The following is a 15,545-nucleotide window of genomic DNA, read 5'->3' as shown; positions in this document are numbered from 1 at the left end:
TTAAGGTGATTGGAGGAAGATATAAGGGGGATGGCAGGGGTAAGTTTTTTACACAGAGAGTGGTGGGTACATGGAACGCACTGCCGGCAGATGTTGTGGGGGCAGATACATTAGGGACATTTAAGAGACTCTTCGATAGCCACATGAATGATAGAAAAATAGGGGGCTATGTGGGAGGGAAAGGTTAGATAGATCTTAGAGCAGGATAAAATGTCGGCACAACATTGTGGGCTGAAGGGCCTGTACTGTGCTGTAATGTTCTATGCTCAACCTCTCTCCATAACTCAGTCCCTCAAGCCCTGGCAACATCCTCATAAATCTCCTGTGGACTCTTTCCAGCTCAATGGCTACCTGCTACGTCACTTTCAGGGAACCGTACACCTGAACTTCAAGGTAGAGGGGATCTTTTTTTCATTTCAAAAATAAATTTGATTCATAATGGGGGAGAAAAAACAGCCAATGCAAAAGCTCCGTGGGGAAAGGCTACAGCCAGAGTATTTCCGCTACTGGGACTCCAGTGGGGAAACCCCTCAAACAACGGAAGGGTGCTTCAACCCAGGGGGCCACGTAAGTGCCAATGGTGTATGTGAAAAAGATGCGCTCACACTACTGAATGCAGTGCAACACAGTGGAAGGGAAAGCTTCAGGGAATGACCCCACCATGGTTTGAAGTTTGGTCCCCGAGCATGCGCATCGATAATTCTCTCCTTCGATGTGACGAGGGGGTGGGGATGATCTCGGATCTCCGTCTGCAACAGCGCAGCACCCAACTTGTCAATTTCAGCGGGGCGGAAACTGACGGGCTCCCCTTCTCATGCAGTTAACACCAGGCAGTGCATGAAGTCGCCGGAGGTCAGCTCTAACTTAACCAGGCGAAGGCGACTCAGAGTAACACAGTGGAACCCAGCACCGAACACTTTGTTACGGCATGTAAACTATGTGTTACATTTTAATCTAAAAAGCAAACAGTACGGGTGACAAATGTCTGAGATCCACCAAAAACTAATCAGATCGTTGGCTAATTAATAATCGGCAAATAACTGTCCTAGGCAAAACAGATCCTGCCCACTTTGCCTGTTCCTTTAAGGATTGGCCCCTTTAATACCCATAATCATTTTATTACGTTGAATGTTTGAATGATTTGAAACACAGGATCGGGCGCGGTTATTGGCTCAGTACGTTTGTCATTAGTAAAACCAGTGCTTATTGGTTTCTTGTACCATTCGAGCATTCGACCACAAAACACGAATGTTCGAATTCTGGCGTTAAAATGCAAAACGTCAGCTGGTCAAGAGGAGGAAGTGTTTAGGACTGTAAATTGCAGAAACAATCCTCATCCTAATATCCAGTGTTTACCTCGAGTGACAAACCCATCCTAGTGTTGAGTTGCAGTGACAATCCCGTCCTAGTGTTCGCTGAGTCCAGTAACAATCCCATCCTAATGTTCAGTGTTTGCCAAGAGTGACAAACCATTCCCGGTGCTGGCGGAGTTACAGTGACAATCCCGTCCGAGTGTTCACTGTGAGTTTCGGTAACAATTCCATCCTAATGTTTGATGAGTTACAGTGATGAGCGTTCAGTGTGAGTTCCGGGAACATTCCCATCCGAATGCTGCAAAAAACAAACTGCTGGAGGAACTCAGTGGGTCAGGTAGCATCTGTGGAGGGAAATGGGCAGTCAATGTTCTGGGTCTTGACCCTTCATCTGAACTCCATTTCTCTCCACAGATGCTGCCTGACCCGTTGAGTTCATCTGCAGTCTCCTGTGTCTCCATTCTAATGTTGACTGTCAGTTTCAGTAACAATCCCATCCTAATGTTCACTGAGTTTTGGTAATTGGTTTATTATTGTCACATGTACCGAGATACAGTGAAAAACGTTGTTTTGCCTACCATCCATAGAGTTCATTTCAAAACATAAGTACATCGAGGTAGTACAAGGGAAAAGCAGTAGCAGAATGCAGAATGTAGTGTTACAGTTACGGAGAAAGTGCGGTGCAGGGAGACAATAAAATGCAAGAGCCACGGTGAGGTAGGTTTTGAAGTCAAAACCATACGAGAGGTCTGTTCAATAGTCTTATAACAGCGGGATAGAAGCTGTCCTTGAGCCTGGTGGTGCATGTTTTCAAGCTTTTGTATCTTCTGCCTGATGGAAGTGGGGAGGAGAATGTTCTGGTTGGGAGGGGTCATTGATAATATTGCCTGCTGTTCCAAGACAGAGAGAAGTATAAACAGAGTCCATGGAGGGGAGGCTGGTTTTTGTGAACAATGCTATCCAAATGTCAGTGTCTAAGTTACAGTACCAATCTCGATCTTGGTGTTCACTGTGTGAATTGCAGTAACATTCCTCCATCCTATTGTTCATTATAGGTCACAAGAACAATCCCCACGGTCATGATTTGAACTTGTCTGCTGTCCTATTTAGGTGATGTCGGCTGATTTGTGCGTCAGTTCTTCTCCCGGTGATATCGTTGGTTCTGCTGCCGATCAAGGGTGCTCCTCTGTCGTCTCAAAACTCCTTCACCATCTTGTATCTTCTGTCACCCCGAAGTCAGTCAGCGCCACCGAACTCCTTTCAGTTTTGGCCGTCCATCGCTACCTGGGAGAACCTGCCAGCGAAGCCAGCTGTGGCCCTCCCTCCGGCTACCTGTACGATGTGACTGTATCTGACGGCAGTTGCCAGGTGAAGTGTCACCTGTCACCTGAGCTGAACCCCCTGGTGCAGCGGAACTGCTTGAGAGCCGGTCGGGGAATCCGCGTCACCCGCTGCAGCTTGGTCTACGATGAGAAGAGGCTGAGCCGCTGCTTCCTGCAGATTGAGTCACTGGAGCTGGACGCCAGTGAGCACACTTCCCAGGTGGACGTCGGCACCCTCAGCGCTGCACCCCTCCGCGACCTCACTACGAACCAGAGGGGACGGGATTTGCTGACCACTCTGCAGTCGGCAACCCCATTGAAAGGTGGAAGGGCCCATTATTTACCCTTGTGGAATAACACTGACCCCTGTGGTGCGGAATGGAACTCCTCAAAGCAATTGCCTGCCGCAGAGGTACCCTTTGAAGGTAAGTCTGATCTGTTATGGAGTCATAGAGCAATACCGCATGGATACAGGCCCTTCGGCCCAGCCAGTCCATGCTGACCACGGTGCCCACCCGACTAGTCCCAATTTCCTGCGTTCGGCCCACATCCCTCTAAGCCCTGCCCCTCCATGTACCTATCCAAGTGCTTCTTAAATGATACCATTGTACCTGCCTCAACCACTTCCTCCGGCAGCTCATTCCATACACTCACCACCCTCTGCGCAGAAAAAGTTGCCCCTCAGGTCCCTTTTAAATCTTCCCCCCTCGCCCTAAACCTATGCCCCCTAGTTTTGGACTCCCCTACCCTGGGGAAAAGACTGTTACTATCCATTGTATCTGTGCCTCTCATAATTTTAAACACTTCTATAAGGTCGCCCCTCCTTCTCCTACGTTCCAAGGAATAAAGACCTAGCCTGGCCAACCTCTCCCTAGAACTCAGGCCCTCTAGTCCTGGCAACATCCTCATAAATCTGTTGTGTGTTCATCGTCAGCTTGTGACACACAGTGTTGTAGAATGTGCAAATCCTCCGATAATCAGTAAATGAATTGGGCATCCTCTTTGCCTCTTGCATTGGCCATCCAACTACATCTGATAAGTGTGACAGTGTTGAAGGTTTAACAGAAACAAGCTCATGCATGGGAAGGATGCAGTTAGACAGAATAAGGACTTACCGTTTTGCCCCACTCCTTCATACCGGCTATCTCCCTTCTACCTTACAGTCCAGATGAAGGGTCTTGACCCTAAAGGTCATCTGTCCATTTCCCTCCACAGATGCTACCGAACCTGCTCAGTTCCTCCAGCAGTTTATTGCTCCAGATTCCAGCTTCTCCTGGGACTTGTACTGCTTGTCAAGGAGGGAGTTCCATGGATTCTGTGCACTTGACTCACCAAAAAAGGAGATGACTCATTTATTTATCTCAGTCCTGGAAGTTCCTGTTTTATCCCCCAGCATTTTTGGAGCATTCAGCTAACAATTTCCATGACCCTTTGTGTGAAAATTGTTCCTGGAGTTCACTCATAATGGCCTGGCACTGGGATCTCGCCAAGTGCAGTCAGCATCTCACAGTGTCTTTAATGGAAATTATTTATAGAGAGAGAGAGCATGGAAACAGGCCTGTTGGCCCAGCAAGTCTGCGCTGACCATCAAACACCCTTTGCACTAATCCTTCAGTAATCCCATTTTATTCTCCCCACATTCCCATCAACTCCCGCCAAATTCACTCTCATGTCACAGGGGAGCTAACTCGTAATTTAGCTCTTCGCGCTTAGCAGGTCTAATAAATGAATGTGCAGCTGCAAAGCCAGAAGCAAACACGACATCAGTGCGGATCATGGGTGTACTTGTACTTCAGTACGTCAATCCCACTGTTGTTGGTGCCGGGATACCACAGTCATTTGAAAGAGCAACAGAAAATGCTGGAAACGCTCAGCAGGTCAGGCAGCATGTGTGAAAAGGGAAACAGAGTTAACATGGCTGACATGGAGCACTTGAGTTCAGTCCGCGGAAGTGACCCTGAGCTCCTAGTTGCCTGTCAACTTAATCCACCATCCCACTCCCACTCTGACCTGACTGTGGCCTCCTGCATCATTACAATGAGGGCCAAAGCAAGTTTGAGGAGCAGCACCTCATTTTCCTTCTGGGTATGTTGCAACCTTTCAGACTCCGAATCAGATTTCTTATCACTGACTTGAATGTTGTGAAGTTTGTTGTTTTGCAGCAGCAGTACAGTGCAAAGACATAAAATTACTATAAATTATAAAATAAATGAATAGTGCAAAAAAAAAGGAATAACAAGGTAGTGTTCATGGACTGTTCAGAAATCTGATGGTGGAGGGGAAGAAGCTGTCCCTGAATCATTGAGTGTGGGTCTTCAGGCTCCTGTACCTCCTCCCCGATGGTAGTAACGAGAAGAGGGCATGTCCCAGATGGTGAGGGTCTTTAATGATGGATACCGCTGCCTTGAGGCACTGCCTCTTGAATATGTCCTCGATGGTGGGGAGGGTTGTGCCCGTGGTGGAGTTGGCTGAGTCTACAACCCTCTGCAGCCTCTTGCGATGCTGTGCATTGGAGCCTCCATACCAGGCGCTCATACAACCAGTTAGAATGCTCTCCACCGTACATTTATAGAAATTTGCAAGAGTCTTTGGTGACATACCGAATCTCCTAACTCAATCAAATTCTCCAGTTTGACCTAATTCTCTTTTTGTCTGTATAGGAACTGACCATTTCTGACTATCATCATCTTGGTTCAGATTTTGTTTATGTATTTGTAGTTTGGCGTGCTGGGCAAGTCCCACGGCCTCATTATTAACAACAAATTACACAGAGTAAGAAGGATACTTGGATACTCTAACTGCCCCCATTAACCCATCTGGTCTCACTCTATCAGATATTCCCTCTGTTCTACCATCCCTCTCCCACCTTCTCTGCTAACTGAAACCTCACTTGTTTTTCTCCCTTCCCCAGCCTGACAATGAGTCCTGGACCTGAAACATTAACTGTTCCTTTTTCCACAGATGCTGCCTGACCCGCTGAGTTTTTCCAGTATTTCTGTTTTTCTTTCAGACTTCTTTGATTCATCTCCCACAGTAATCTGACTGGTGTCTTTCCCATGCATGCCTTGTGTGTGATTTAATTTCCAGAGAACTTGCTGAACTTTATCCATAGTTGATTGATTTGAATCTTTTGCCTTTTAACTTTTGTGAGAAGTAAATTAACATCAACCCAAATTTAACAATTTGTTATTCTAATCCCTCTTCTAATGCACCAATTACATTCATTATCATTGTTGCATTTTTATTCCAATTGAAATGAGGACCTAGTCCCCATTTTCATTATACATGCAATAGGAACATAAAAGAGAAGTTTATTATTGGTCACGTGGTTTTCACTTTCACTTTCAAAGATTTCTTTTATGTGGTGATTGCACAATATATTTCCTTTCTTCTATACCTAGCTCCTATCAGACCGTGACCACTGATGGTTGCTGATATAACATGGTTCACTATTCTGTAACTAAAATAAGATATCTTTATTAGTCACGTGTACATCGAAACACACAGTGAAATGCATCTTTTGCGTACAGTGTTCTGGGGACAGCCCACAAGTGTCGCCACACTTCCGGCACCAACATAGCATGCCCACATCTTCCTAACCCATACGTCTTTGGCTGATCCTACATGGTCACAGAGCCAGTATGGATGAATTATTATCTTTTGGGCAGCCTGGCACCCTTCTGGATTGGTGGGTTGCATTAAACCAAAGAAAATAGGACCAGGAGTAGGCTATTTAGCTCTTCAAACCTGCTCCACTATTCATTCAGATTATGTTTCATCATCTGTCTTAATATAGTATTCCCCTTAATGCCATTTCTGTCTAGAAATCTATCTCCTTTTTGAAATATATTCAGCAACTTGTCTTCTGCAGCCCTCTGAGTGAAAAAGGTTCTCTGGTTCTGTGGGACATTCCTGGTCTAATAGTGGCATAGGTTTTGTTTTTCAAAGCCAAGTTTATTGTCACATGCACATGTCTGCACAGTTGCAATGAAAAACTTACAGCAGCATCACAGGCACATAGCCTCACATAAGCAGTGTTCACAAGAAAAATATAAATTATACACAATTTTTAAAAGAAAGAACACAATGGAACAAAACCAAAACAAAGTCCATTTCAGTGCAAAGTGGTCATAGTGTTGCTAAACTGTAGTGATTCGGGTTTTGCTGGTCGATTCAAGAACCAAATGGTTGAAGGGAAGTAGCTGTTCTTGGACCTGGTGGTGTGGGACTTCAGGCTTCTGTACCTCCTGCCTGATGGTAGCTGCGAGAAGATGGTATGGCCCAGGTGGTGAGATGTTGCCTTAACTGTATTTAGCTGGAATATAATCGTACAGAATATCATCACCATTCTCAACGCCCATCTACTCACAGTGTCCTGAAGAATTAGCGACCAATCCCAGCAATACCCGATGTTACCCTCCATAACACAGGCATTGGACATACTGCCTGCACAGCAGTTATCCTCACAAACCTTTTGAGGTCACACATGGCCTCCCCTTTTCAAACTCATGCTATCTCTAATCAGTGATACTCAGGAGGTTGGGGGGTGGTGGGGGGGAATCTCATTGAAACCCACTAATTACTGAAAGACCTGGATAGAGTGGACAGGGAGAGGATGTTTCCATCAGTGGGAGAGTCTAGGATCCAAGGGCACAGCCCCAGAATAAAGGGAGGTTCCTTTAGATGAGGAGAAAATTCTTCATCCAGAGGATGGTGAATCTGTGGAACGTGTTGCCACAGAGGGCTGTGGAGGCCTAGTCATTGGGTGTATTTGAGACGGAGATTGATAGGTTTTTGATTGGTAAGGGGGTTAAGGGTTACGAGGAGAAGGCAGGAGAATGGGGTTGAAATAAAAAATCAGCCATGATTAAATGGCAGAGCAGATTCGATGGGCCGAATGGCCTAATTCTGCTCCTCTATCTTATGGTCTCAGATTTGCCCAGTTAATTGTGGTGCTGCTCATAAGAACTATTGCAAAGCGGGATTCCAGTGATCCAGTTTGTCATGTCAAAATGGATTGACATTTTATTCTTGTTCCCCAGCAGCTTGCGGACTCATCTCTCTCGAAACCTTGTCCAGGACTTGGAGGACGAGAGTCGAGTTTCCACACCTTCTGGTCCGAGTGATGTACAAATCCCGGTTACGCTATTATGGACGCCCTGGCACCAAGGTGGACTTTCCTTATCAGGTCCGTGACCTCGGAAACATTCCCTTCCCAGCATTCTGAAGACTGTGGTCCAGAACATTGTATGGCTGGCAGCGTTGCTGTTCACTTCTCCATGCCTGTTAGTTCAAGCAGATAGTGAGGGGCCAAGTGGGGCTGGAGGTAAAGTCATACGGCATGGAAACAGGCCTTTCGGCCCAACTGGTCCATGCCAACCAAGATTCCCGTCTAAGCTAGTCCTATTGGCCCAGGGTTAGTGGTTAGCGTGACGCTATTACAGCGCCAGCGATTGGGGTTCAATTGCCATCACTGTAAGGAGTTTGTACGTTCTCCCTGTGTCTGCGTGGGTTTCCTCCGGGTGCTCCGGTTTCCTCCCACATTCCAAAGATGTGCGGGTAGGTTAACATGATGTAATTGGGTGGCACGGGCTCGTTGGGCCTGTTACCGTGCTGTAAAATAAAGTTTTAAAGTTTGGCCTATATCCCTCTAAACCTTTCCTATCCACGTACCTGTACAAGTGCCTTTCAAGTGTTGTTAATATACCTGCCTCCACCACTTCCTCTGGCAGCTCATTCTATATACGAACCACCCACTGGGTAAAAAGAAAAGTTGCCCCTCAGGTTCCTATTAAATCTTTCCCCTCTCACCCTAAACCTATGTCCTCAAGTTCTTGATTCCCCAACCCTGGGAAAAAGATTATGTGCATTCATCCTATCTATGCCTCTCATGATTTTGTACACCTCTATAATATCACCCCTCATTCTCCTATGCTCCAGTGAATATAGTCCTAGCCTTCTCAACCTCTCAATATAAACTCAGTCCCTCGAGTCCCGGCAACACCCTTGTAAATCTCCGCTGCACACTTTCCAGTTTAATGGCATCTTTCCTATAGCAGGGTGACCAAAACTGAACACAGTATTCCAAATGTGGCCTCACCAATGTCTTGTACAACTGCAACATGACATCCCCAACTTCTGTACTTAATGCCTTGACTGATGAAGACCAGCGTGCCAAAGGCCTTCTTAACCACCCTGTCTACTTGTGACACTACTTTCAGGGAACCTTGTACTTATACTCCAAGGTCCATCTGTTAAACAACACTCCTCAGGGCCCTACTGTTCACCATGGAAGCCCCACCCTCGTTTGTCTTCCCAAAATGCAATGCCGTGCACTTAGCTGAATTAAACTCCATTGGACATTCCTCGGCCCACTTACCCAGCTGATCAAGATCCCTTTGTAATTCCCGATAACTATATTCATTGTCTATGACACCTCCCATTTTAGTTGGGCCAGGTTTCAGTGGGACTCAGAGGTCCCATCTGTCAGCACCAAACCAGAGGACCAGAGGAGATTTATCAGAATGTTGCCTGGATTGGAGGGTATGTCTTATGAGGTTAGGGTGAGTGAGCTGGGGCTTTTCTCTTTGGAGAGGAGGATGAGAGGTGACTTGATAGAGGTGTACAAGATGATAAGAGGCATAGATCGAGTGGACAGTCAGAGACTTTTTCCCAGGGTGACAATGGCTAACGCGAGGGGACATAATTTTAAAGTGATTGGAGGAAGGTATAAGATGGATATCAGGGGTACGTTTTTTACACAAAGAGTGGTGGGTGTGCGGAACGCACTGCCGGCAGAGGGTGTGGGGGCAGATACATGAGGGACATTGAAGAGACTCTTAGATAGCCACATGAATGATAGAGAAATGGGGGGGCTATGTGGGAGGGAAGGTTAGATAGATCTTAGAGCAGAATAAAATGATGGTACAACATTGTGGGCCGAAGAGCCTGTACTGTGCTGTAATGTTCTATGATCTAGACCATCATGGTATTGAGTAGATTCTCTTTCTGCTCAGTGGAGACCCAGTTGTAGAGATTGGCCGGCAGAAACAGGCAGCAAAGGAGCAATGGGGGAAGAGTCGACAGAAGTTTTGGGGAAGGGTTGAGGATTCCAAAAGGTCTTGAGTCTGTGGCTCAGGGCTGCCAGTGGTATGGTAAACACTCTTCCTTCAGCACAGCCCAGAAGAGGTGCTGAAACAGCCACCTACCACCAGGGGCCAGCACCTTCTACTTCCCATTCTCGCAAACCCAACAGCCAGGCTTCCTGCCATGAGTAAAGCTCCCTGCTCTCTGTCAGGGACACCACGACATCCACCACGGAACCAGTAGCGGCAGGCTGGAGTCTGGCAAGTTACAGTCATGTTCTGTCCATCTTATGTCTTCACCCCTGACCCACATCCCTCAGCACCCCATCCCAGCTGTCACGGTAGGAGGAGAGTTCATATCTGAGTTGCCCAGAAGTTTATTCATGCTCAGAGTCAATGGAATGGAATTTCTGAACCAGGGTGTGAAGCATTCCCACTACAATGCAGAATGTTTACAATGAACAACCAGTGATGAATTTTATACAATCAGAGAAATTTAATATTAAGTAATTATTTATTAGTCACAGGTACATTGAAACACACGGTGAAATGTGTCTTTTTGTGTAGAGTGTTCTGGGGGCAGCCTGCAAGTGTCGCCACACTTCCGACGCCAACATAGCATGCCCACAACTTCCTAACCCGTACGTCTTGAAATGTGGCAGGAAACTGGAACACCCGGAGGAAACCCACGCAGTCACAGGGAGAATGTACAACCTCCTTATAGACAGCGGCGGGAATTGAACCCGAGTCGCTGGCACTGTAATAGCGTTATGCTAACTGCTACACTACGGTGCTGCCATACAACATGGAACAAGGGCAATTGGCCCACTGCTTCTGTGCTGTTTGATAGAATAGAACATAAGAAATAAGAGCAGGAGTAGGCCAACTGGCCCATTGAGGCTGCTCCGCCATTCAATAAGATCATGGCTGATCTGGCCCTGGACTCAGATCCTCCTATCTGCCTTTTCCCCATAACCCTTAATTCCCCTACTATGCAAAAATCTAGCTAACTATATCTTAAATATATTTAATGAGGTAGCCTCTACTGCTCCCTTGGGCAGAGAATTCCATAGACTCACTACTCTCTGGGAAAAGCAGTTTCTCCTCATCTCCGTTCCAAATCTATTCCCCCGAGTCTTGAGGCTATGTCCCCTAGTTCTAGTATCGCCTACCAGTGGAAACAACCTTCCCGCCTCTATCTTATCTAACCCTTTCATAATTTCATTCTGTTAGATCCCCTCTCATTCTTCCCTCAGACTCTCAGCCTAATCCCATCTTCCAGCACCTGATCTGGAACTGTTCAAGGACACATCCAAGTACATTTTTTTAAATGCAATAGGTGTTTCTGCCTTAAGTCAGTGAGTTCCAGGTACTGACCTCTCTCTAGGCGAAAACATTTCTTCTCAGCTCCCTGCTAATTCTTTTCCAGTTACTTCATGTTCAAGTTTATTGTCATGGGCATACATACCCAGGGTATAAATGCCATGAAGATTAGCTCTTTGCAGCAGCAGCACAGTACAAACATAAATTAACATAAACTTAAATTAACATAAACTTAAATTAACATAAACTTAAATTAACATAAACTTAAATTAACATAAACTTAAATTAACATAAACTTAAATTAACATAAACTTAAATTAACATAAACTTAAATTAACATAAACTTAAACTTTTAAATTAACATAAATTATATATAATGTACACAACAAAATAAACATCATGACATCAGTGCAAGTTGAGGCAGAGAAAAAGGAAATGTAGTCCAAAGGAGAATTAGGGTTTTTCAGGTGGGTTCAAGAACCTGATGGCAGTGGGGAAGAAGCTGTTGTTGAACCTTGAGGCATGGGTCTTCAGGCTCCTGTACCTCCTGCCCACAACTTCCTAACCCGTACGTCTTGAAATGTGGCAGGAAACTGGAGCACCCAGAGGAAACCCACGCAGACACGGGGAGAACGTACAAACCCCTTACAGACAGCGGCCGAAATTGAACCCAGGTCGCTGGCACTGTAATAGTGTTACACTAACCGCTACACCACCGTGCCGCCCTTACACTACCATGCAAAGTTTTAGAGGGATATGGGCCAGACGTGGGCAAATTGAACTAACTCAGATGGGCATCCTCGTTGGCATGGACCTGTTGGGCTGAGGGGCCTGTTTCCGTGCTGTCTTACTCTGTGATTCTGTTTCAGATATCCAGTATCTGAAGTTTTATTTTATTTTTCAAGCCAGGGTTTATTTTTGTTTCCTTGGGAATCAGACACTGACCTCCCTCTGAAACTTTCCCTTTAGCAAGAGGCGCGAGTAGCCCTGACTTCACGTGCTTCATTGGCTTCCCCGGGAGTTGTCCATTTAGTGACGGTAATGCTTTGTGATGGTGGAGAAGATTAACCCTGGCTCTTGCTGTAGGCTTACTTGGAAGTGGCAGACCAGACTGGCATGATGTCAGTGGTCCTGTGGAACTCCCTGTGCCGAGAGTGGTACCAGTCCCTGCACGTTGGCACAGTTCTCCTGCTCCACCGTTACTCCATCAAGCAGAGTTACCAGAGAAGGACCTGGGCCACGCCATGTGACTCGCAGATGAAGAGCTATCGGTTCATAGGTAAGAGAGCCAAATTCATTATAATCAAGGAAATATTGAGTGTGATGGGATGTCCTGTTCTGCCTTTTTTTAAAATTTTACAAACGTTTATTTGCTGAAAGCACAACAAAAAGACATCCAGTGTCAAACTACTACAACTGATACAGAAAGTAGAAGAAAAACTATGCAAACTTACATAACTACAGCAATAATGCTAACAACCGCTAAATGCACCCGCACTATCTCAGATAAGAATCACATTTTCACCATCCACGACACACGCGATCCCCTGAGGGTCCCACTGAGCGCCCCACTGAGCGCAGAACTCAATCAGGGTGCCCGAGGATACCGTGTGCTCCCCCTGTTTTGCCTTTTTTTTAATATAAACATTTATTAGCTAAAAGCACTACAAAAGGATAACCATTGTCAAAATACTACAACTAATACAGAAAAGAGAAGAAAACAAACCAAGCAGCTATATAAGTACAGCAATAACGCTAACTAACACTCGTGGAACGCACACACAACACAGCGTAGAAGAACACCCGCTAATCGCACACGCAATGCTTCAGAGAAGAATCGCATTCTCACCGTCCATGACACACGCGATCCCCTGAGGGGCCCACCGAGCGCAGAACTCAATCAGGGTGTCCGCAGATACTGCGTGCTCCCCCTGTTCTCTCATTTACTTACTGTAACACAGAAGGAGGCCATTAAGGTGGAGATGGTTGAGAGCTTCAAGGTTGAGAGGTGTAACTATCACCAACAATTTGTCCTGGTCCAGCCACGTGGATGGCATGGCCAAAAAAATACACTCACGCCTCTACTTCCTCAGAAGGCTAAGGAAATTCGGCATGTCCCCGATGACTCACCAATTTTTACAGAGGCACCATTGAAAGCATCCTGTCTGGTAACAGCTTGGTATGGCAACTGTTCTGCCCGAGCCTGCTAGAATTAACAGAGAGTTGTGAACGCAGCCCAGTCCATCACGCAAACCAGCTTCCCCTCCACTGACTCTGTCTACACTTCCCGTTGCCTCAGGAAAGTAGCCACCATAATTAAGGACCCCTCCCCTTCAGAAGAGTCATTCTCTCTTGAAAAGTTTGAGAACACATACCACCAGGCTCAAGGATGGCCTTTATCCCACTTGAAAATTCTTGAACAGACCTATCATACGCTAAAAGATGAACTGTTGATCTTGCAATCTACCTCATCATAGCCCTTGCACTTTATTTGTCTACCTGCACTGCACTTTTTCTGTAACTGGTATTGGTATTGGTTTAATTATTGTCACTTGTACCGAGGTACAGTCAAAAACTTGTCTTGCATAGCGTTCGTACAGATCAATTCATTACACAGTGCATTGAGGTAGTACAGGGTAAAAACAACAACAGAATAAAGAGTCAAGTGTCTCAGCTACAAGGAGGTGCATTGCAGGTAGACAATAAGGTGCAAGGTCAAACAAAGTAGATTGTGAGGTCAAGAGTCCATCTCATTGTATAAGGGAACTGTTCAATAGTCTTATCACCATGGGATAGAAGTTGTCCTTGAGCCTGGTGGTATGTGCCCTCAGGCTCCTGTATCTTCTGCCTGAAGGGAAAGAATGACCCGGGTGGGTGGGGTCTTTGATTATGCTGGCTGCTTCACCAAGGCAATGAGAGGTATAGACAGAGTCCATTGAGGGGAGGCTGGTTTCTTTGATGCACTGGGCTGTGTCTACAACTCTCTGCAGTTCCTTGCGGTCCCGGGCAAAGCAGTTGCCGTACCAAGCCATGATACATCCGGATAGGACACTTTCTATGGTGCATTGATAAAAGTTAGTGAGTGTCAAGGGGTACCTGCCAAATTTCTTTAGCCTCCTGAGGAAGTGGAGGCGCTGGTGAGCTTTCTTGGCCATGGCATCTTCGTGGTTGCACCAGGACAGGCTATTGATCATGTTCACTCCTGGAACTTAAGGCTCTCAACCCTCTTGATATCAGCACCATTGATGTAGACAGGTGCATGTACACCGCCCCCTTTCCTGAAGTCAATGACCAGCTCTTTTGTTTTTTTGACATTGAGGGAAAGGTTGTTGTCATGACATCATGTCACTAAGCTTTCTATCTCCTTCCTGTACTCCTACTCATCGTTATTGGACCAAAAATCACTAGGCTGAGCACTGGAGCCCCCCAGGGCTGTGTGCTCAGTCCACTGCTGCTCATGCTGCTGACCCATGACTTTTCTGCCAAGTCAAGCTCCAACATATCATCAAGTTTGTTGATGATACAACAGTGGTGGGCCTCGTCAGCAGGAATGATGAAACAACTTACAGGGAGGAGGTGACGAGGCTGGCGGATTGGTGCTCAGTCAACAACCTCTCCTTGAATGTGTATTTCTCTTGTCCAACTCGGTTTTGCACCAACTCTGCACTAAATTTGTATTTTGTATATACTTTTTTTTGCACTATTTGTACTTGCACTTATTTTTTCATTTTTGTTTTTTGTTTGTGTTTATTGTATGTCTTCTGTTCTATGTATGTCCTCCGTTGTGTGAGTCTGGGGGAAACGACATTTTGTTCCACCATGTGTTTTGACAATAAAGTAACTTGAACTTGAACTTGATTTGAGATATGGCCAACTACAGTGGTATCACCTGCAAACTTGTAGATGGAGTTAGAGCAGATAGAGTTAGAACTGTAACACTATATTCTGCACTCTGCTTTTCTTTTCGCATGTGACGATAATAAACCAATTCCAATTCCCTGCCAGCTCCCAGCAGAGCAATCCCCTCAGTCTCCTTATTTCCCTATAGCCCTGTAACTTTCTCTCGTACATACCCATCAACTCCCCTTTGGTCCTTTGGCTGCTTACCAACACTAAGGGGCAATGCCGGTTTCCTCCCGCATCCCAAAGAGATGCAGGATGGTAGGTTAATTGGCCGCTGTAACTTGCCCCCCGTGTGTAGGTGAGTGGTAGAATCTGGGGGGAATTGTTGAGAATGAAGGTTTAGTGTAGGCGGGTGGTTGATGATAAGCATGGACTCTGGCGGCCAAAGGGCCTGCTTCACACTATATCTCCCTAGGACTCTGATTCCAAGCACATCTGCTATACTTACCCAGTTCAGAAATGTGATTGACTTCTGAAGTGACCCAGCAAGCCTCATTTCAAGGAGGGTCATCCTTGACAATGAGGTCCACTCTCCATTGAATGAGTTAAGAAGTAATCCATGACCTTCTGCCTTGGGCCAGAGTGATTTTTGTAGAACT

General features: G+C 46.0%; 1 protein-coding gene across 7 annotated transcripts in view; it reads left to right on the top strand.

Moving 5' to 3' along the window:
* Nucleotides 1-507: 507 nt before the first annotated feature.
* Nucleotides 508-15,545, top strand: part of radx (RPA1 related single stranded DNA binding protein) — a 77,323-nt gene continuing 62,285 nt past the window's right edge. For 2 of the 7 annotated variants that reach the window (XM_052020812.1, XM_052020806.1), the window contains exons 1-4: nucleotides 1,250-1,521; nucleotides 2,424-3,060; nucleotides 7,678-7,823; nucleotides 12,130-12,322. In XM_052020812.1, the coding sequence (XP_051876772.1) occupies nucleotides 2,427-3,060; nucleotides 7,678-7,823; nucleotides 12,130-12,322 (973 nt within the window). In that variant the 5' untranslated portion in view covers nucleotides 1,250-1,521; nucleotides 2,424-2,426. Of the gene's footprint in view, nucleotides 568-1,233; nucleotides 1,522-1,932; nucleotides 2,031-2,368; nucleotides 3,061-7,677; nucleotides 7,824-12,129; nucleotides 12,323-15,545 lie in introns of those variants that run through there. The other 5 variants (XM_052020808.1, XM_052020811.1, XM_052020810.1 and 2 more) reach the window with 5 other exon arrangements.

The sequence above is a fragment of the Pristis pectinata genome, chromosome 8, assembly GCF_009764475.1.
Source record: "Pristis pectinata isolate sPriPec2 chromosome 8, sPriPec2.1.pri, whole genome shotgun sequence".
NCBI lineage: Eukaryota > Metazoa > Chordata > Chondrichthyes > Rhinopristiformes > Pristidae > Pristis > Pristis pectinata.
This window is presented reverse-complemented; position numbering and strand designations above follow the sequence as displayed.